Source organism: Grus americana, chromosome 22, assembly GCF_028858705.1.
Source record: "Grus americana isolate bGruAme1 chromosome 22, bGruAme1.mat, whole genome shotgun sequence".
Classification (NCBI taxonomy): Eukaryota; Metazoa; Chordata; class Aves; order Gruiformes; family Gruidae; genus Grus; species Grus americana.
Genome location: NC_072873.1, coordinates 3648418 through 3669936, shown reverse-complemented (window position 1 = coordinate 3669936; position 21519 = coordinate 3648418). Strand labels below are relative to the sequence as shown.

At 59.7% G+C, this 21519-nt stretch overlaps 2 protein-coding genes across 4 annotated transcripts in view; both read left to right on the top strand.

Moving 5' to 3' along the window:
• Window positions 1–21519, top strand: part of ZNF385C (zinc finger protein 385C) — a 59772-nt gene that overhangs the window by 24303 nt on the left and 13950 nt on the right. For all 3 annotated transcript variants that reach the window (XM_054801406.1, XM_054801405.1, XM_054801407.1), the window contains one exon: window positions 21171–21313. In XM_054801406.1, the coding sequence (XP_054657381.1) occupies window positions 21171–21313 (143 nt within the window). The remainder of the gene's footprint in view (window positions 1–21170; window positions 21314–21519) is intronic.
• Window positions 7571–15400, top strand: C22H17orf113 (chromosome 22 C17orf113 homolog). Its single transcript, XM_054801399.1, has 3 exons — window positions 7571–7896; window positions 11124–11752; window positions 13204–15400. Exons 2-3 carry the CDS (start codon window positions 11234–11236, stop codon window positions 14734–14736), a joined length of 2052 nt encoding a protein of 683 aa, XP_054657374.1. The 5' UTR covers window positions 7571–7896; window positions 11124–11233; the 3' UTR covers window positions 14737–15400.

Sequence of the window (21519 nt, the reverse complement as noted above, 5' to 3'; positions counted from 1 at the left end):
GCTGCTGGTTTTGGCTGTTTTGGGCTCGTGGAGTGGAGCTGCGGCAGCAAATGGAGCGTAACGCTGCTCTCGGACCCGTTTCACGCACGGATTTCGGGCTGGTCATTTCGGTGCTTTTGTTATTATCGGTGTTAACTTTCCGGCAGGCTGCTGGGGAAGGAGCATCCTCCCCGGCTGCTGCCCGCGCTGGGCAGCGACAGAGGTCCGGCAGGTCCCCGCAGGCAGCGTTGCCGGTCCTCTCTATGCGTGTACACACACATGCGGCGTGCACATACGTGTGAGTGCGTGCACGTCTACATGCTTACATGCACTGCTTTTCCTGTGGCATCGCAGGCGTGTGCTTGTTGCTGCCCGGGGCTGTAGGAGAGCAGCCAGGCCGGGGAACCGCGGATCTTGTTGAACTGGCACATCTGACAGGGCTCCTCCGAAGCGCTCGCGGTGTTGTAACCGCACCATTGCTCGTCAGCTGTCTCCTGTGGATCACTTTAATTTTTCTGATAGTTTGAAACACAATCTTTTCTCCGTGAGTTGCCTTTCCCTGTATCTCTGAACATGTAACAGTATTCGGGATATTTATCTGAAATATTTGTCAGGCAAAGCAGGTTTTAAAAAACCAAACACCCCCCGCCCCAAGCTTGCTTTCAGCTTTGTGGCCTCAGATATGTAGGAAATGTTGTAAAGCCACTAAAGCTTCAATTTTGAACCCGTGCCGCTGGGCATCGCGCAGGGATGTCCGTGATGGGGCTGGAGCAGATGCGGGATCGTGGTGCTCTGGGTAGGGAAACGCGGTGGTTGCCAGGTTTTGTGCGGTGCCCGCTCCCTGCCAGTGTTAAACATCCTCTGCCCCGCTACGTTTTAAACAGCTCTTTAAAAAAAAAAAAAAAAAAAAAAAAGTGGGAACTCGGAGTCACCCGTGTTCGCTCCGTGCAAACAGAGTGGGACCACGTGTGGGTCCTGATGCTGCTGAGAGTTTGCTGCTGTTAATTAGTTGCTTAATGAGGCTTCCTGTCCTCTCCGTCATCGTCGGGGTTAATGGAGAGGGGAGCCAAGCTGGGCACGTTTCTGTCCCCACTCAAACACCCGGTTTGGCTGTGGGGTCCCTCATCAGATGGTGGGACTGAGCTTTTCCTAAGGTTGTTTTGGGTGAATTTCCCTGTAAATGCAGCAGTTGTTTTTACTGCCAGGGGCTTGCTCTGAGAAATGTCCTGGGGCAAACATCTGTCCCCCGCTTCCAACCCTGAGCGACACCCCGGGGGGGGCACCGGGGGCTCTGGGCTCCTCCGACAGCCTCAGCCTCCCCTTCGGAGTATTTTTAGACCAAACTGTCATCTAATCTTGACCTCCAGTATGATGTGGGCTAGAAAATATCACTGCGTTTCCAGCATCAACCCGAGGGTATAACTCACAAATTTTTTGAGACTGTTTTTAATTCCACCTCACTTTGGAGCAATGGGTTGCTAACAGGTATTTTGAGCGAACATGAACTTTTTTTTGAAGTTTCTGCGGTGAGGATGCTCCCAGCAGGCTGCTGGCGGCTGCGCTGCCGGCATGGGCGCTTTGATGGTCCATTCCAGCACCCGCCTGATGTCCTTAAGCTCGTAATGACTGCAGGGGCTGGGTATTAAACAGATTGCCTTTTTTTTTTTTTTTTTCTTTTTCTGAGCGGGACGTTAGAACACGTAGGCTGCCTGTTCCCACTCTTCTCCGAAGTGATTATATTAGCACGACCTGGGTAGGAGTGGCGGAAATTACAGTGAAATACTAGCGGTAGGAAATAAAACTCTAATTAAAAAATAATGACAGATGTGCGTCTGCTTCCAAACCCTGGGTATGACCAGCCTGGCCCCAGGGCAGCCGTGGTGGGGAGTTACGCACTTCTGCAGCTGTCAGCACGAACGTGATGGGCGCTGTGCTTGGGGCTCCCAGAAAATAACGTCGTGAGCAGAAAGCAGGCGGTGGGAGGCAAAGGGCTTTGACCTTTATAAAACTTAGATCGGGGGGGAATATGTAAATGGATTAGGGTTTGAAAGTTTTCTCTGCCCCCCCGGGATTTGCACCCCCGAAGTCTGAGTTGGACGCCCTGTAAGCGGGGCGATTCCCTTTTCACCTCCTTGAGTGAAGCTGGGAGGGACCGGCTGACGCCCACCCGGTTTCACTGCTGGGGGGACATCGGGGGCGCAGCCGTCACGTGCGGTGGTCTGCATGCATCGCTCCGGCACATCTGGGACGGCACCGCTGAGAGGGGACTGCCGCCGGCCCGGAGCCTGGCTCCGTCACCGACCTGCCGGCTGGCCCTGGCCATGTCACTTATCCTCTCCGAGCCTGTGTCCCCCTCCCCGCAGGGCTGCGCTCTGCGATCCGGGGGCTCCGTGTTCTTGGGAAGGGCCAGCCCAGCCCTGACGTGCCGGGGAGGCTTCAGGTGCCTCAGTAATAGAACTCATTAATTTTCACTGCTAACGGAGGAAACACTGCACTATGAAAAACGTGCGTTGGCTCAGAGGCAATTGAAAAGGCTGGTAGAGATGGGAGCCCCTTAATTTGTTCCAAATTGGTTATTTCACTGGAAGGGTGAGAAAGCATCAGTTTGAGTATCTTTTTTCCCTTTTCATTTCTGTCAGTCGCTGCCTGGCCATAATGAATTGGACTCAGCTGTAATTTTTGTGATTTAAATGATGCCCAGAATAAAGGCTGGACTAATCTGGGGCTCCGGTCTCCTCTCCGAGCTCTCTATGTTTCGGAAGGACCCTGACTTCTCCTCCCCACCGTTCCAGAGGAGAAGGCGATGGTGGGGAGAGGCAGGCAGGGCTTTGGGGAGCGGAGCCCGGATCAGTGTTCGATGCTCCCTGCCTCCTTTCTGCCGCTGCCCTGGGTCAGGATTAGCCCAGCTTCTTCCTGAGCTCCAGGGTACCTGTCATGGAGATCAGCGAGGTCTTGGCTGGGCTGCACCAGCCCTGGCAGTGACACTGGCCATGATGTGGGGGATGTCGAGCTGGTTGGGGCCGGATGGGGGTTCTGCAAGGGGGGGGTGGCATCGCTAAATGCTCATTTTTCAAGTCAGGCTAATGCTGACACCCAGGGAAAGTTGGGAATTAAAACCAAAGAGGAGATGGGCTGGATGCTTGTGGACGTGAGGAGGAAAAGAAGCTTGATAGAGCAAGCCCTGCGTCCAGTTTTGCTCCTAAGAAATTGCTTTTTATATCAGTTGTGGAGGGTTCCCGCTCCCTGCAGCTCCCCGGGGTGCTGGATGCACCCGAGCTGCCTTTCCAGGACCAGGTGCATCAACTGGGAGGGAGCCCGGGGTGGAGGTTACCTCGTCTCTGCTCTTGCTCCTCAACAAAGGGCTTTGCCCTTCTCGGCTGCTGCATCGTGGAGAGCAAACCGGCCCTGTCTCTGAGCGGGGGGGGTGTTAGCCCAGAGCTGGGGTCACTGGTGGGGGAGAAATGAGCACTGCTCCCCCTCCCCAGCCCAGACAAATAATCCCGTTTGTGGCCATGCCCGGGAGTTTGCAGGGATGTCGGGGGAGTTTATTTCAAGGCTTGTTCCCTGCCGGCTCAAGTCACGCAGCAAAAGGTTGTGCCGAGGCTGTGCAGGGGAAGGAGGCGCGAGGCAGCGTCCTGCAGGCTGGCAGTGCTGGAGGGGCAGCGGGTCCCGGTCTCAGCTGCTCGGGGTGGGGGGGGGCTTCCTTCTCCACGGTCCCCTCTCCGTGGCCCTCTGCCCACCCAGGCCCACCTGCAAGGATCTGAGTGGCCCAAGCCAGAGCCCCTCTGCCCGCCCCCCCAGCACCCTGGAGATGTGTAAGAGAGCTGGGACACAGCAGGGAAATATCAGGGTCCCCCAGCGTGTGCCCCATCCCCTTCCCTGAGCCAGGGCACCCGTTCCTCCCCGTGACCCTCGGGTCTCTTTGCAGCGATGCTGCGAAACAGCGGATCCCACGGGAGGAGCCAGCCCTGCCAGATCTGCCTGTCCAGGCAACAGACCGGGGTGGGGGGGCGGCGGGCGGTTGCAGAAGTATTTTTAATTTGTCTGAGCTGACACGGTGTTGAGCGCTGTCTCCCTCGCAGAGGGACGGCTCTTTCCCGCACAAGACAGCGGCTTCTCGCAGCCTGCCTTCCTCCGCCATGCACAGCAGAGATTAAATTGAACTGTCACCACCTTCGGGTGCAAGGGCCGCTGCGGCGGCAGGCGAAGCCCAGCGGTGGGGCCGTGCATCCTCCCGTGCATCCTCCCGTGCATCCTCCCTCCCGTGCATCCTCCCGTGCATCCTCCCGTGCGTGCCCCTGCTGCTCCCAGCCCCCGGTTCATTTTGGGACCTGTCACAGATGGGGCTTTGGGCACAGAAAGGGAGGGGGGACCTGCAGGGTGGTGTGCGCCTGCCTTCCCCCCCCCAAAAAAAACCCCTCCCTGTGCAGAGCTGGCACCGCAGCTCTCCCTGGGCAGCATGCCGGGGCTTTCCCACCCTGTCCCAACGTGATGGACGGGGAGGAGGGCAGGTGGGAGAGCCGGTGGGCTGCGAGGGGATGGGGCTCGCTGGGGTTTGCAGCTTCAGGAGCACCAGCAACTCCGCTTCCCTGCTGGAAAACCGTGAGTCATTCCCCAGAGACCAAGAGACTGGCTTAAAGATCTTAATGCAGAGAAGGAAAACAAAATCTCATAAATGTATTTGGACTCAGGGATTTAATATCTGTCGGAGTAATATGGCTGGGTGTTCGGTCACTTCTGTTCAGCTTCTTATAGATGCGATGAAAAACCCTCGGGGAAATGCAGCCCCCGGAGGTGGGGGTGCGGTGCTGACAGGGGGTGCCCCCCTCAGCATCCCTGGCCGGAGCTCTGTGCCCCGGGTTCGGTTCGGCCGTCGAAGGCACGGGGCGCAAATGGAAACTGTGGCTCATCGGGCAGCGGCCGCCCTCGTGCCATGCCGATGATGAATGTGCTCGTGCAGACAGGGCACCTGCCCGCCGAGCTCTCTAGGCATGTCACGGGGAGAAAAATAGCAATGATCGAATCAAGCCAAGGCTGCTGCTGCTGCATAGGAGTAAACAGAAATATTTCCATTTCGGTTCCTTTAGGAAGGACATCGGCCATCCTGCAGGGGCACAAGGACAGGGGTGGTCGTGAGGGTCAGGGACGTGCTGCAAACGCTGCCCAAAATTCATGCTAAACCTGGAGGCTTCCAGCAGAAACACTGATTTATGGAGGGAAAAATAGAGGCAATTAAAAGACTGTTTCACATGAAGCGTTTCAGCTGTTTCCTGTAGCCCTTTTGCAGCAGCACCCCAGGCAGAGGCACGCAGGGCAGAAGAGACGGGTGGGTTCAGCCATGCGCCCTGGCAGGAAGCAGGCAGAGCCCCCCCGCTCACCCCAGCACCCGTGGGGTTTGCCCGGTGCACCCTGCTTTCCCAGCCCTCTCCCCGGGCTCAGCGTGCCTCGGCAGGCACCCGGGATCTCTGCTCGGCTGCTCGGCCTCTCGCGGGGCCTGTCCCCGTCCCCGCCTCGCTCCCGCCGTGATTTGGCGTTAATGCGGGCGAGGATGCTTGCTGGGCGCTGAGCTGAGCGGCTGATGGGGCCGGAGCTGCTCCTGGCGGGTTACCGACCCCTCCAGAGCCGGAGGGCCCTTTGCAAAGCAAAAGGGCACAATAATTATGGTCCCCCACCCTGGGCAGGCAGCTTTCATCCTCCCCGGCTGATGCCCGTCTCCCTGCCGGGGCGCCTCACCCCACGTGGGGGCTGCCGTGTGCCGGGGGCTCGGCAGCATCAGAGCTCGCCCGTCAGCGAAACGCCCCACGGAGCCGCCGACCTGCCCCATCTCCCCGGTTTTCTGGCCGTGCTCAGAGAGGACCCTGGGTCCTGCTGAGATGCCACGTGCTGCCGTGGTTGGTTTGCCCAGCGGGATTTCGATGTCCTGCCTGGTCCCCGTTGCTTCTTTTCTTGAGCGGTTTTGTTTCCCTGCTGCAGATTTTTTTCCTGCCTGGCTCCCTTTGGCTCGTCATAATTATAAGTGACTGTGTGTGTATCTGGTGCTGGTGAAAGCGGAGGGGAGGATGAGCAATGGGTGCTTTTGCCAAATCTGCCTGTTTTCCAGGACTTTGCGTGGGGCTCCTTGACGTTCCCCCTCCCCATCCCTCTGCTCCCGGTGTGGGTGCCTCTCCCGATGGCGCTGGGCAGGAGAAGCCTGCAGGATCAGACTGGGCTGCTCCCTCGGGGAACTGGGGGAAAAGCAAGCGTGTTCCCGGACAGAGTCCCCTGGTCCTGCCAGTGGTCGGCCCCAGCCCACGGGGCCACCGGCTGCTGCTGCTCCTTGCCCCAGGACCACTGACCTTTGCAATCCCGCTCCCGGATGCTGCGAACCAGGGGATGCAGCAGCCTCCTGCTTGAAAACTGATTAAAATGGCTAAGTCCTCTTTTCTCGCTTGCATTAGCACAAGAATAAATAGTGCATATTTTCACCCCTGGGAGCCCGTCTCTGGTTTCACCCAGCTCCTGTTAGCATTAACCCTGGGCTGAGGTGGCCGGGCAGGAATGTCCCAAGAGCAGGAAGAGCCTCTTGCCCCGGGACATGTCGAGGAGCCTAAAGAGAGGAATTCACTCAGGGCCCCCCTGGTCCCCTCCGGGGTGTGGAGCCAGGTACAATGCAACCCCTAATCCAGGCACATACCGTGGGGCCGCGGCCGTTGTTGGGACCCGACTCTGCACCAGGAGAAGGTGGAGTCGGGGCCGAGAGCATCCTCCAGCACCCAGGCACCCCCACCCATGGGTGGGGTGCTCCCATCTGAGGCTCCCGTGGGACATCGGTGCTCTTCGGGATTTTAGTGTCCTCGGGAACCTTGTTTGGGGGAAAGCAAAGTTGGCATAAAATCCTATCTTTGGAAGAAGTTGGGGGGCTCTAAATTTCCCCTGCATTTAATGTTAAAATAAGGGGGGGGTTTCTTTTGGCATGAGTGGAGCCCCTGAGCTTGTTAGGGAGCCCCAGCACGAGGGGGTGGGTGCCAGGCGTGGGTGCCAGTCCCAACGTCACTCCTGCAGCTGTGGACCAGGAGCGCGGTCAAATGGGGTTTGAGCAGGAGCTCAGTCCAAGTCTCGCTGCAGCATTTGCTCAGGGGCTCCGACCTGGATTTTGCAACGGCTCGATGCCCGTGGGCAGGGCTGGGGAGCTGCTTTGCCCACAGCTGCCCGCTCGTGGGGCACTCGGGTCCTGGCTGTGCCCAAACCCGGGGACACCCATCCTGGCTGGGTGCAGATGCCTTTGCAGCTCGTCCCGCTGCGTGTGCTCAGCCCTCGGCCGAGGGACCCGGGATGGGGGTCCCGGGGGGGGCCACGAGCTGCGTAGCCAATACCCATCGCCTTTGCCCTCCTCGCTCCTTGGGGAGGGTGTCCCGTGCAGCGTGCACGGGGCTGAGCTCCACGTGCTCCCGTTTCCCAGGGGCTGGAGCCCATCGCCCAGCCACCGCGTCCACCCATCCCAGTGGCCAGGCCACGGCCACCGCCACGCGGCCTTCCCCGTTCCTGGCCACCGCTAGTGGCCACTGCCGCCGTTGGCTGCCGGGAGCATCCGTGGAGCCAGACAGTCCTCGCAGCAAGATGGCTGCTCCCATGCTCCCGTGAGCGCGGGGCGGCAGCCGCAGGCTTTGTTCCCGCAGCCGCCGCACTCGGGGCCGCGGCAGCACCGGCGGGACGCCCGCCCCCATGTGCTGAGGGGGGCTGCCGGGGCAGGGGGGTGCTCCTGCTCCCTGCCTTCTGGCAAGATTTTTTAATTTTTATTATTTTATTTTTGGCTTTGCATTGTTTGGCTGGGTTTGGGTTTTTTTAATTAGATTTTTTTTTTTTTTTTCCTATTTAAAAACCAAAATCTGGGAAGTTTGCAAGCCCCCTCACCCCAAAGCTTATGGCAGCCTTTAAATGGTACGTATGTAGGGGGAGGGTGGGCGTGCGGGTCGGGTGCGCAGGGCTGGGTGCTGGGGTCGCGTGCTGCTCTGCTCACCCTCACCCGGGCGTAGGTGACCAGCAGCCGGGGCTGACGCACCCGGGCGCGAGGGTCAGAGCAGCAGCTCATCCTCTCGCAAGTAAATCCTGATCCTGCCCAAACTTCCCCGCTGACAGTGCTCTTGCCCCGGCTAGTGGGGAGCAGGAGGCTGCTGGGGGTACCGCAGTGTCACCCCCGCTCCCAAGCCGCCTGTTCCCCCCCCGCACGCTGCCGGGTCCCCGAGGAAACACAGCGATGCTTTTCCCCATGGCCAGCAGCGGCCGGGGAGTGACGCGCACGGCGGCAGCGAAGGGTGCCCGGGGCTGGTGCCGGCGCGCAGCAGGCGCTGTGGGAAGTGGTGCTGCGGTGCTCAGCTCCATCCCGAGCTTTCCCCGGCCCCGTGTGCCCCAGACACTAACTGCTGCTTTTTTTTTTTTGCCTTTTTTTTTTTTTTCCTTCTTCTCCAAGGTAGCAGTTTTTGCCAGAGCGAGTGCTGGGGCTGTGTGTAGGTGGGGACGGGTTTGGGAGTGAATGGGGTGGGTGACAGGGAGGGAAAGGAGGAAACCACCTCCCGGAGCCGTGCACCATCCCGGTTGCAGGCAGGACACACCGAGCTCATCGCCTGCCCGGCACAGGGATCGGGGTGGTGGGTCCAAGGGCGGGCTGGGCACGTGAACCATGAGCAAGGCTGTCCAAGAGGGCAGAGCTGTCCCTGCTGCGAGCCCTGAGCCTCACCGGGGCACGGCAGGGGCACCGGCACAATCCCAACCCTGGCAGAGCTTCGCGTCCCTGGGGAACGTCTGACGGGTGCTGACAACTGCAGAGGAAACGTTCAGCAAGACGGGTCTGGCCTTTGATTCTCACGTGGCAAGTCCGTTGCAGTTTCCTAATTAACGTGCTTCTGAGGAGATGCTGCTCTGGCCGGCGCTCGGCCGCTGCGGTGTGGCTCTTGGACCGGCCTCAGGAAGCGGCCGCAGCTTTTTTGGGGGACCCCACCCACCCCCACCGGCTGTGGGAATCGTTCCCTGGGTGCTCTCAGCTGCACCGCGCCGAGGTGTCAGACCAGGTGGGAGACGTGGCTCTGGGGAGCAGACCAAACCGTATTGAATAGGCTAAGAGCAAGATGCAGAGGGAATTTCCATGCTCGTTGCAAGCCTTGAAAGCTTCGTGCTCCCTGCGGGCAGGAAGAAAGCTCTCAGCAGGGCTGTGTCTTGGGACTTCTCTCCGCTTCCTTGGAAGCATTTGATGCTGACTGTGGTTAGAGCTGAGTTTTGGACTAGCAAAGCCTTACTCTGTCCTGGGGCTGGCTGCTCCGGTCCTTCTGTCCCCGTCCCCCTGCCATCGCAGAGCTGGCTTGCAGCTCCCAGTTTGCTGGACAAGGCGAGAGCTCCGGGGGCTGGAAGCAGAAGGGTAACGCTCTGAAGATGCACGTGTGCCTGGTGAACTGGGACGGGGCTGCTCAGGGAGCTGCGGCCAGGACGCACCTGGATGGCAGCGATGGGAAGTACGGGCTCCGAGGGTCCGTGCCGAGGGTCCGCAGCACCCGTCTCTGCAGGGCGAGGTGCGTGGTGCCTGGCCGGCACGTGGGCTGTGGCCGGGCTCGGAGGTGCCGGTGCTGCCTGCTCCTCTGCCTGCTCCTGGCTGGGGGCTGACATTTTCCTCTCTGGACAGAGAGGGGGTTTCCTGGCCTCCGATGCCTTTTTTACCAGGTTGTTCTGGTTTTCGTGATGGAGGAGCACAGTGGGAGTGCTGCTCCCATCCGGCATGGCGGGAGGCTTTGGTACATCTGCCCTGCGTCAGGAGGAGGAGAGGGGTCCCTGAAAAGCCGGGCACAGCCAGAAGAAACACCCAGAGCCGGGGGAGGACTCACAGCTCGGGGCTGGACCTGGGGGGGGACCAGCAAGGTGGCGAGCGAGGGCAGGCAGCCGGTCCTGGGCACCCCGGGGAAAATGCAGGGGCCGAGGACGGTCACCCCTTCCCCTCCCGCTGTCAGTAAAGGACGTTCCTTGGCCCCAGGGAGGGTGGCAGGGCGGAGGGAGCCCCACGGCTGCGGTGCCAGCTGGCTGCACTGCCGCCCGTCCAGCATCGCCCCGGGCACCCCGAGGGGAACCCCTGTTCTGCAGGAGCGGGATTTTGCAGCTCTGGGAGTCGGGGTATTGCTCTAACGCCTAAATCGTGAGGCTTTCCACTTCTTCCTGGAGGCTGTGGTAACGGCTCTGATATTTGGGGGTTTTGTTCTTCAGAAAAACCTCAAGTTCCTTCTGGGTTTCTCAGCACGTCACGCTGACTGACAGTATTGCCCGGCTTGCGCTGCTGCTGAATGTCCATTTTCTTTCCTTTTTTCCTCTACATTTTGGTTTCCTCCCTTCCCCACCCTGCGCTGGGTTCCTCCTCCTCCTCCCACCACCTTTATCAAAACTCACTTTGGTTTTTCAATCCAGTTCATGGAAGAATGCGAGGATCGGACTGAGTGGGCCTTAAGTACAGGGAGGGAGTTAAGTGGATGCTTAAATACTTTTGCTACTTAGTTTAAATAGCGGGTAAGTGCTTTGCAGCCTGAGGCTCCAGTAGATGTTGGGGAGCTCTGGCTGGAGCGGGTCCTGTGCATCAGCCACCCCTGGGGAGGGACGCTGGGCTGGGACGCTGATGGTGCAGAGCACGGCGTAGCTTTGGCAATTTATAGATAGAGACGAGCAAGGGAGGAATGAAAACGCACAAGCATGCACGCAAACACCACCACCCCCTGCCCCCGGCACGTGTTTCTGAGCTGGCCTCCGAGCCGTCCTCGTTCAGCCCTGGGTCTCTGGCGCTCGCTGTCAGCAGCGGGTGCTGCTCCTCGTGGGGCTGAACGCTCGTTTTCAGACGTTCGGTTCGGTGCTGGTTCCGACCTTCCCAGCATCAGCACGGGGGGTCTGGGCTGGTGGGAGGCACGTTTGGGTGCCCCTGCGATGATGGAGAAGACCGCGCGTCTGTGCCAGTCCCACCGCTGGCACCGAGAGCTGCCGGTGACACCGATGAGGCGCTCGGTGGGATCCCCCCCGCCCGTGCGGTGCCGGGGCTGTCGCGCAGCCTGCCCTCTTCGTTAGCAGCCAAGAATAAACGATGAGCAGAGGCTGAGGTTCGCAGGGCCCTAATCCCTTTCCCCTTGTGTCTCTTTCATCTCCAGTCGGACCAGGAGAGTTGTAATAGACCTTCTTACTAAATTAAATGTAGAGGCTGCTCCTCCAAGGCACGTTTCAGTTCAACCGTAGTGTTTGATTTCCCAGCCACAGCAATATGGTGCCTCCAGGGAAAAAGCCAGCTGGGGAAACTTCCAATTCCAATAAAAAGTGTAAGCGCTATTTCAATGAGCACTGGAAGGAAGAATTTACCTGGCTGGAGTTTGACTATGAGAGGAAACTCATGTTTTGCATAGAGTGTCGGCAGGCGCTGGTGAAGAACAAGCACGGTAAAGCGGAGAACGCCTTTACTGTGGGCACGGACAACTTCCAGCGCCATGCCCTGCTGCGGCACGTCACCTCCGGCGCGCATCGCCAGGCGCTGGCGGTGAACCGGGAGCAGCTGGCTTTTGAGACCCGCGTCCACGGCCACCCAGAGCTGCGCTCGGTCATCAAGGTGGAGGTGAACCCAGCAAAGGTGGCCATCCTCACCACCGTCTACTGGATGGCGAAGGAGGAGATCCCGGATGAGAAGTGCTCCTCTCTGCTCGACTTCCAGAAGTTCAACCTGTGCCAGGCGCTGCTGGCCTCCGAGCACAGCGAGTACTACCACCCCAGCAGCGTCAGGGAGATGCAGGTGTGTATGCCGGGCTGGGGGCCAGAGCCGACTTTGCAGCGGGGATCGCCGGATCCTCCCGGCAGCCTGAGCCTGGGAGAGACAGAGCTGGGTGCCGCGGCGGCGGGCAGGCAGGCAGGAGGATGGGCAGGGAGCTGGTGTGCCCGACTCGCGGGCAGAGCAGGGGCTGGGGTCGTTGGCCGCTCCGCGTCAGGGTTTGGTGATGGGCAGACCTCCATCCCTGTCCTCGGAGGGGTAAACGCGCCCCGTGGCACCAGGGCATGTCTGCGTTGTGCTTGGGACCACCAGCCCCGTCCACAACACCAGCCTGCTCTGGGGCGTGCCCTAGTCCCACGGAGGAGCCGGTGGAGCCAGGCGATGTTCCTGTTCTCCAGGAATTCCGGTGGAGACTGAAAGTTCCTCCACGTTAAAACATCAACGTGGCACTTTGTCGGTGTCACTCCCTGATTTGACAAACCAGGAGAAGGCGATGGGCTCCCTCGAAGGAGCCTGGGGCTTGTGGTCACGCGTGTGCTTCAGACACGCGGGGAGAGCAGGAGCATCCTCTCCCATCTGAGCCTGAAGGAGAAAAGCTCAGGAGTTCAATTAGCACACGAGCGCCGTGGGTTTTTCCTCTTTTGCCCTAAACTGAGCGATCGGAAAGATCAAGTAGCCGGAGAGTTTAGAAAGGATTTTTCTTAATTTTACAAATGCTTCATGCCTGTTAAAAATCAAATTAATTTTTTAGTGAGTCTTGGCTGTTTGCCAGGGTTTTTTTTTTTTCCTAAGATCTCTAAAGCGCCGTGTTTTGCTGCAGATAGACTAAATCCACTAATTAGATTTCTCAGCCTGAAGTGCTACTCAGAGCGTTCAGACACACGGGGGGAAGTTTTCCCGTCAAACCCAGGCGTTTGCCTGAAACGGGCAAAATGGAGTAAGGAAGGAAGAGACGCTGGAAGTTTTGCCGCTGCTCCTGCCTGTGCTGGGTAGCAACCGCTGAAGTTTGAACTGAGGTGGCAGGTTTTCGGTGTCTTGCCTCGCTCCCGGCACCGGCAGGGTCTCGGGAGCCCGGGTGATGGGGGGACGGACGGCGACAGCTCGGTGCTGCCCGTCGGTGTTCGGTCCTGGTGAAGCTGTGGGGCTCCAACCCCCAGCTCAGGGCAGGGACCCCGGAGCTCTCTGCAGCTTCACTTGGTGTTTGGGCTGCAGGCCAGGAGCAGGAGGAGACAGTAAGTTAGAAAAAAAAAAACCAACAAAACCCTTTCCAGCTTGCGTATGTACTTGCGTACAAAACTTGCTTAAGGGCTTCTGTCTGACTCGGGACCTTGCGCCGCTTTCGGGGAGATCCGAGGGCGGGAGCCTTGCAGGTTGCTTTGCGCCGGGTGCTGTGCATCTCCCGCGTGCTTTTGAAGTTCATTTGTGTTTCTCTTTCCCTCCCCGCCTGCCCCGTGCACCTCCTTTAACTGGCTCAGGCAGCGATCGCCAAAGTCCTACACAACGAGGACAGGCACAGGATAAAAGCCTCACCGTTTGTTGGGCTGGTGGTGGACGAGATGGTGGACGTCCTGGAGCACCGCAACCTCGCCATGTTCACCACCACCGTCTCCCCCTGCAACGGGCAGACCTCCGCCACCTTCCTGGGGAGCTTCGAGCTGCCCGCCGGGGAGGCCTCCACGGTGGCGGGCAAGGTGGGCGAGGTGATGCGCTCCTTCGGCATCCCCACCATGAAGATCACCTGGCTCAGCGCCGACAGCGCCTCACTGGTGGCCGAGCGGCTGAGCGGGGTGGGGACCGCGCTGACCTCCTTCTGCCCGCTCCTCACGGAGATGCACTGCCTGTCCCACGGGAGCTCCCTCCTGCCGGCCGAGAGCATTGTCAGCATCGAATACCTCCAGAAATATGAGACCACTGTGGATGCCGTGTACAGACTCTACTCCAGCTTCAGGGGGGAAAGCAGTGGCCTGCAGGAGCTGCGGACCGTCCTGGACCTCTGCGAGATAGACCTCGGGAGCCCCAAAGCCATCCACTGGACTTCTATCTTCCCAGCCGTGGAAGCCATCGATTCCTCATGGCCCACGCTGGTGCTGCTGCTGGAGAGTGAGGCGGAGCGGTCGCCTGTGGCCCATGGCCTCTGCGAAGAGCTCAAGAAGTTCCAGTTTGTGGCCTTCACCAAGATCCTTCTGGATGTCCTTCCCATATTCCAGAAGCTCAGCCGCTTCTTCCAGATTGAGGACTTTGACCTCTCCATCCTGAAGCCCATCGTCTCCGCCACAGCCACCACCTTGCAGGCCCAGAAGAGCGCTAGTGGCCAGAACCTCCAGGAGTTCCTCAACGAGATGAATGAGCACCCACGGGACGACCGGGAGGGTGAGAGCCGCCTGTACTACAAGGGTGTTGAGTTGGCCAACTGCTCCAAGGTGCATCTGAAGCACTTTGAACGCCTGAAGGAGAGCTACCTGGAGAGCGTGAGGGGCAACCTGCTGGACAGGTTCCCCAGCAGCGTCCTGGAGGCCATCAGCTCCTTCTCGGCCATCTTCAACCCCAAGTGCTACCCCCAGTCTTTGGAGGACATTGGCAGCTATGGGGTCAGCGAGCTGAATTTCCTCCTGCAGGCTTACTCCCGGGTGGTGGTGAGCGAGAGGGCCCTGAGCGATTTCCCCCTCTTCAAGCGGATTGTCTTCAGCCTCAGCCAGCTCTCCTTCAAGGACCTCTGCGTCAAGCTGGTCTACAGCAACTCTGAGATGCACGAGCTCTTCCCGGACTTTGCCGTCCTCGCGGCCATTGCCCTGGCCTTGCCGCTGGGCTCGGTCCTTGCCGAGAAGATCAGCCGGGGCCGGGAGCTGCTGAAGCGTGGCCGGTCGTCCCGCACGAAGGACGAGGGGCTCTCCGACCTCATGAAGATCGCCATTGACGGGCCGGCCATCAACGAGTTTGACTTCGCGTTGGCCATCGAGTACTACGAGAGCATGAGGGAGTCCAGCTTCATCGTGGCGCAGGTGAAATGAGTGGCAGCCGGTGAAGGCAGAGCCCTGCGGGCAGGGAGCCGGGTCCTGCGGGCAGCCCCGAGCGCCGGCTCGATGCCGCGTTTCCCCATCGCTGGTCGCTGTCGGGGCCAGGCGGCCGCCGGTGGACGGTGACCTGCTCCATGCTGGGAAGAGGAAACGGGTTCCTTCACAAAGCCATGCCGATGCCACGACCACCCCTCCCTCACCCCCCAAACATCCGTCTGAATGGGCCAGAATTTAAAATCCTGGGGTCACCTGAAATCCCAAATTGCGATGAGGGTTTGTTTGGGGTTTTTTTTTGCAAGGGTTTGTTATTATTTTGTTTTAGGGAGATGAAGGCAATTCTTCTCTTGAGCTCAAACGTCGCGTTGCCTTTGCACAATGATACCCAGCAGCTTTTACTTAATACTCTGCAAAATATCTGATTTTTGTTGGTTTGGAGCCTCGAGAATGAATGCAGAAAAGGCAGCGCATCTTTCTAGCTCCGTGGCCAACCCCAAAATGCCTGATGGTGTCTTGTCGGTGTTCCTTGCGCACAGCACAAAATATTTTTAGCAGTGGCATCAAGTCACAATCACTTCAAGAGCAAGAGATTTAGAGAATGATACTGTAATCACCAAGGAAATAGTAACTTTTAAATGCATCATTGTGTATATATGTGTATGTGTATATATATAAAAATATATATATAAATATATATATATTAAAAAGGTCTATCTTACTTTTCCTAGTGTTTAAAGTACAAAGATATCTAACAGGACTTTTTTTTGCAATGACAGAATAAATTATAAGCAGGGCTCCAAAAATAATAAATAGCGAATTCCTGGTCTTTTCAAAACGGCATCACGTACCTACGTTGCCTTCACGCTTTGCGCTCTCCGCAACCAAAGAAGGAGTCTTTTAACGACTGCTTTTGGGACAAACCTGAGTTGTTTAGCTTGTGCTTTTCCTTTTAAACATTCCCTTTACCCCAAAGCGAGCGAAGCCATCGGGGGCCCACGGTGGCCAGGGGCTCGGGCTCCTCTGCCGCCGGGGTCTGGGTGTGCGAGCGCGGTGGCCGAGCCGGGCAGTCGGTGCTGCGTGGCGTGTCGGGGGGGGGGGGCATGTGGGGGGGTTCTCTGGTTTTAACTCGGAGGGATGTGTTCTTCAGTTCTGTCAGGGTGGATGAGAAGACCCTTCTGGCTGTAATCTGCAGTAAAGTCACCACGGCAGCCTGAAGCATCACGTCGGTTCAACCCTGAGCGCTGGGTCCTCCCGTGGGATTCGGCTCCGCTCCTTCCCTGGGTAAATTCACGCTGTCCCGCAGACGCAGGGTCGGTGTCGGGCAGGATTTGACCGCAGCGCCCATAATGCTGATGGTCCCTGTTGGTCCCACGTGGTTGCCTCTGGCTGGGACTTGTGCTGCAGCAATATGGAGGGGTGGGGGGGGGGGCTTGGTCTTGCTGCTCCCCCTCCTCCAGAGTGAGCGGCCGCTGCCCGTGGTGGATGGACGGACAGACGGACCTTCCTCCGCCCCAGCCCTGACTTGCGGAGCCGCTGGAGAGCAGCCTGGACGGCTGGAGGGGTCGCACGGCCCCGGGAGCGGTGCTCTGCCGGCACGGCTGCCTGCCCTGCTGGGGTCCCCCCGTTGCTCTGAGGGGCGGTTTGCCGTCTGCCCGACCCAGCAGGTACTGTGCCCCCACAGATGTACAGACGGGGTGTTCGGGGGTGCCTGGCGGGGTCTCGCTGTGCCCTGCGCCTGCGGTGGAGGCAGGGGAAGCCAAGGTTCCTGTCCTCAGGGCTGGCGGCCGGTGACAGCGGATGGCCAAGAGTCCATGTCCTTCCGGCTGATCCGTAAGGTGGATTCGCTGGTTTGATGGCAAGCGTATTTGGGTGAAGGCTGCTCGCTCCCAGGGGTCGGGTTTGTGGTTCTGGATGTGACCTTGTCCTGCCAAGCTGGGCTTTGCTGCGGGCTGCTTTCCGCCCAAACCGTGCGTGCAGAGGTGGCGGCTGTGGCTGTCGGAAGCTGGAAATAGGAGGATTTAGCGGGGTGGTGCTCACAACGTGCACCGTCCTCGCGTTCCCAGGGAGGCTGGGGACCAGCCAGAGGGGCTGTGCTCGGCCAAGGCTGGTCCTGCTGCGGGACTGCCGGGGCCCGGAGCAAACGCACCGTGCCTGGGTTTGCAGCATCGCTGCCCGCGGGGCCAACGGATCTGCCGCTCGGCGGTCCACGTCGGGTTTGCTGGGTCTGGTTGCTTGGGAACCTGAGGTAGGGCAATGTGCTAATTACTGGTGTTCCTAATGCGGAGCCGGGGGCACTGGGGGTGGTTTGGACCCCAAGCAGTGCTGGGCGTGCTGCGGTCGTGGTCCAGCGTCGTGACCGGGTGTTGCTGCTTTTCTGCCGCCGGCAGCCTTTGGCATTGGGGAGCGCACACTCGTGTTTCCCAGAGAGTCTCCTGGAAATAGCTGGAGCGAATTCAGCCGATGCTTGGCCAGAGACAAAAGCTTTAAAGCCCTGGATAAGGAATTTGAGACACCACCAAAATTTACTGAGAACACCTACCAAATGGGAGGGAGCCAGACTGCTTCTGTGTGAATAAACAGCTCCCGTCTCCATCTGCCCTGTGCAGACTCTGCGCCAGATGCTCTTGCGAGGCAGCCGGCGTCTGCGGAGATGGATCCTTGGCAGATCCTCGTGTCGGTACAAAAACCCACAGCGTTGTACCCGCCGCTTTCAAAGGCGTTTCTTGGAGGTTCACACATCCGTAGCCTTAGAGCACAACACTTGCTCTGATCTGCCTCGCAGGGGACCTGGGAGAAAACCCGCTGCAGATGCGCGTGCCGTTGCTGTGCGGAGCGAAGAGGTGGGGGGACAGGCTGGGGATGGTGGCCAGGCACAGTCCTGGGTGGGCTCGGTTAGATGAAGGACTGAAATATGCCTTTAAATTCCAGGGAACCCCTCTGAGAGTCCTGTGGGACAGGAGCTGGGCTGATGGCTCCGGGCTGAGCCCCAGGCAGGGGATGTGCGGCACCGCAGCGGTGACACCGTGGGGTTTGGCGTCTTTCGGTCAGGCCTGGATGGATGCTCAGTTAAGAACGGCCGTGTACCCTCCCTGCGGAGCTGGTGGGGGTGCAAGGACACCCCCACCCCAGCTGCAGCAGGTGCTTGTGCCAGGAACACGGGGCTCCTGCGCTCCCCTCCTTGCACCAGCCCTTTGAAACGCTCCGCAGAGCCCCAAGCACGTCCCGGCCCGGCAGGACGCGCAGTGCCGGAGCAACGGTGTTTGCTGCGTGGGTGGGGGCTCCTCTGCCAAAACGGTGGGAGAGACTAAGACAGCGCTGCGGTGGGGGACGGCCCCGCTCCAGAGCTGCAGCCCAAGCATCTGGGGATGCCATTCACCAGCAAAGCCCACCCTGCCGGTGGCCGTGCCCGTCACCTCGGGTAAGGTCGTGTCATTCTATACAGACCTGGGGGCTCTGCCGCTCTCCCCAAAGCAAATCCCCTTAATTAAGTGTCTAATTAATACCTAAAAATACAGCCCGCAGCTGCTGCCGGAATCTGCCCTGCAGCAAAGGTAAGGCAGGAGCCACAGCGGCGCGGCCCCGTAACCTTGGGAAGCGCCCCAAGAGCATCGTGCGGGTGCCCCCGTGCCCCGGCGGGGTGCTGCGGCGTGCCGGGGGCGGCTCGCTCCTCGCCACGGAGTTCTGCCGTGCCAGGACGGCGGCTGCGCCGCTTGTCTGCCCTCTCCCTGCACGCGGTGCTTACGCTTTTGTGATCATCTGAGGTTCGGGCGAACCGAAGCTGACGATGACTTCGTCCCTGCGCCGCGTGGCTGCTGTCCTGTTTCCCCTCTTTAGCCAGGGGCCAGCGAGCCGTGCCGACTGCGGCTCGTCCCTTCCGCAGCAAGCGCTGGGTTTCCTCCTTTTGCCGGCTGTAAGCGCCTGGCCGCTCCTCGCAGGGTGCCGGAGCGACAACGATGCTGTTGGAGACTTTCAGCCCTTTGCCTGCTCCCGGGGGTCTCGTCCACTTCAGTGGCAAAACCAGGAGGGAAAGGTCCCACCCCCTCCGCGGGGTCCCATCTCGGTTGGGGTTCCTGGGCTCTCTTCTAACCCCCTGTTTTACCCCTGGGCTGCTGACCCAGCCTGGAAATATGTTTAATCCACAAATTTGGGCTCAAGGATGTGCCGCACTTGGCATACCTTGCCCTTACCGTCTCGGTGGGCAGCAGCCGCCGCGGGTGGTGGCCGTCCCCAAGGGACCCGTGTCCCACCCCCGGGCCATGCGTCCGCACAGCACGGGAGCCGCTTCGCGGGGAGCGAACCCCTCAGCCGCGGGGCCGTGCGGCAGCAGCCGGGTTTTGCCGTCGCGACGGCGTCGGCTGGGCTGCAAACTCCCTTTTTTGGGTTTCTGATGATGGGGGCAGAGGTGCTCGCCCACCCTCTTGTTCCTCCCAGGGTTAAATCTAATATATACGTATTTTTCAGGCCGGTGCAGTCGGCGCACAGCATACTGACAAAGGCAAGTGGAAACCCTTGCGATCTGGCCCCAAATGCCTTTGTTGCTACCGCTGCTCTTGTGCAGGGTCGTGGCTGCGTGTGTGGGCTGGGGGGGTCCCTGGGGGCCGGCTCCCTGGGCGCCGGCCCCGCGTCTCAGATGATTCGATGCAGAAATACTGTTTCACGCTTCAGAAGGTTAATTATGCGTCGTTCACCCATTTCTGCTTGCTTTTGCTCCCTCCCTCGTCGCCGTTGCTATAATTTTATTTATTTATTTTTAAACAGTTTCACAGATTTCCCTTCTGGGCGACTCTGGAATTAACTCGATCAATGCACGCCTGATGAAGCAAAATGTAATTTTTCCCCGGAGTCAGGCCTGACTCGGGGACGGCTCCGGTGCCGCTGAAGAGCCCGTGTGCGCTCTCCCAGAAAGAGGTCGTTGTTGCCCGCAGGGCCCGCGCGGCGAACGCTCGCCGCTCAAATTCAGCAAATCTTTCAAACTTTGCATTTCAGATTTGTATCTCGGCTCCTGCACCAGCGGAAGGTCGGGTGTAAAGCAAAAAAAGCAAAGCACAGCAGGAGAGCGGCACCAACCGGGGTCCTCATCCTGCACAGCCGGTGTCGGGGTGCTGGGGGGGGCTGGAGCGGGGGGAGAGCGAGTGTCTCAACACTGGCACAAAGCGGCACCGGTGGTTACGGCTCCCAGTCAGCGTTTCTGGTGCAGGAGCATCCGACCCCCTCGGGCATCGGCCGCTTTCGTCCTCCCACGAGGGTCTCCTGCTGTTCTCAGCCCGGGAGGGGCTGGGGGTGACGCTGTGCCGGGGCAGCCTGGCTCTGTGACCACCTTTTGAGGTGGAAAAGAACCCAGAAATCAAAAAAAACCCAACCAAACCCCAGAAACCCAGAAGGAACATTGGCCTTGTCCTTGTTCCAGGCGGAGGGACAGGGCTGCCGAGGGGGGCTGGAGGAGGCGTGAAGCCGTGCGAGATGCGAATGGGCTTCTCTGGCTCACGGCGTTTTGAAACCTTTTCTTATTTATTGTATTATTTCATTCAATTGTTTGTTTATTTTAACTTTGCCTCCTTCCTCGCTCTCAGAGCCGTGCACGGGTACAAGAGCCCAGCCAGGGCTCTCCGCGGGTCGAAGGATGCTTTTCCGGGGGGGGAACCCGCTGCCCCCTCGGGCTGCTGAGCGGGCTGGAGACAGACCCCCTCCGTCTGGCCTTCCTGCCTTCCCTCCTTCCCCAGGGGTGTTTTCTTTTTAAACAGAAAATTATTAATAACTCCGGGCTATTTTTAAATCGCACGCCGGAGCTCGCGGTGCGTTTGCGGGGGGACGATGCGAGGCAGGCGGCGGCGTTCGGCCGGGGAGCGGGCGGTTTGCGGTGCAGGAGCCGGTGGGTCGGCAACACGGGTCGGTGGGGAACCCGTCTTTGGGGGCTTCTACCCAAAATACCCGCAGAGGGGCAGAGCCGCGGGGTGCCCGTGCGGCTTGGGTGAGGCCAGGGGCACCCAAAATTCCAGACCTTTGCAAAGCCGCAGCAGTGCCACGGCCGGGGCTGCTCAGCCTGGCACTCGCAGGGGGATTTTGGCTGCTGCCCACAGCTAAAAAAGCACCAGCCGCGGTACGGAGGAGCCCCCATGGCGCCGGTGAGGGGAAGGGGCTGTTTCCCCCGGGGAGGTTTTGACGCCTTTCGGAGGGTTCCAAGCGAACTCCTGCGTGCGTCAGCGTTCTGACGCGACCACGGCTGCGTTCGCCTTCGAACCGGGATGCTGGTTTTGAGCCCAAAAGGCAGAGGGGTGCTTGGGGTCACCCTGGGCTGGGACCTTTCGCCAAGGAGGGTCCAGAGCCCGCGGTCGATCACCCCACGTGCCTCGTCCCTGCGTGCCTCGCGTGTCCCCACGCCGCGAGCAGGGGCCGCCTGCGCTAATGCTGCTCTCTCCCCTCTGCCTGCCCAGGTCCCTCCGGACACAGCAGCCCCCTCTTAGCGTCGTTGCCTATCCCCGGCCGTCCCCTTCATCCCCCCTTGGACATCAAGCACTTTCTGACCTTCAGGCTCAACGGGACGTCACCGCTCAACCTCTTCCCCAACTTCAACACGGTGAGTCCCCGGGAGTGGGTGGGCGGGCATCGGCTGCCGGACTCCTCCTCCCCCTCAGCAGTCCTGTCCCCCCCCCAAAAAAAACCCTCTTCTACACGGCACCACTCCCCAAACCCCACCAGATAATTTCTGGCTTAATTACCAGGGTCTTTGGCTGACGGACACTAGTGCAACGCGCCCGCCCTGCCCTTAGTTCCTGCCCAGCC

Coding starts and splice junctions, on each gene's coding strand:
- C22H17orf113 (XM_054801399.1), top strand. CDS start 11,234: ATGGTGCCTCCAGGGAAAAAGCCAGCTGGGGAAACTTCCAATTCCAAT. Junction 11,753..13,203: donor GCAGCGTCAGGGAGATGCAG/GTGTGTATGCCG, acceptor TAACTGGCTCAG/GCAGCGATCGCCAAAGTCCT.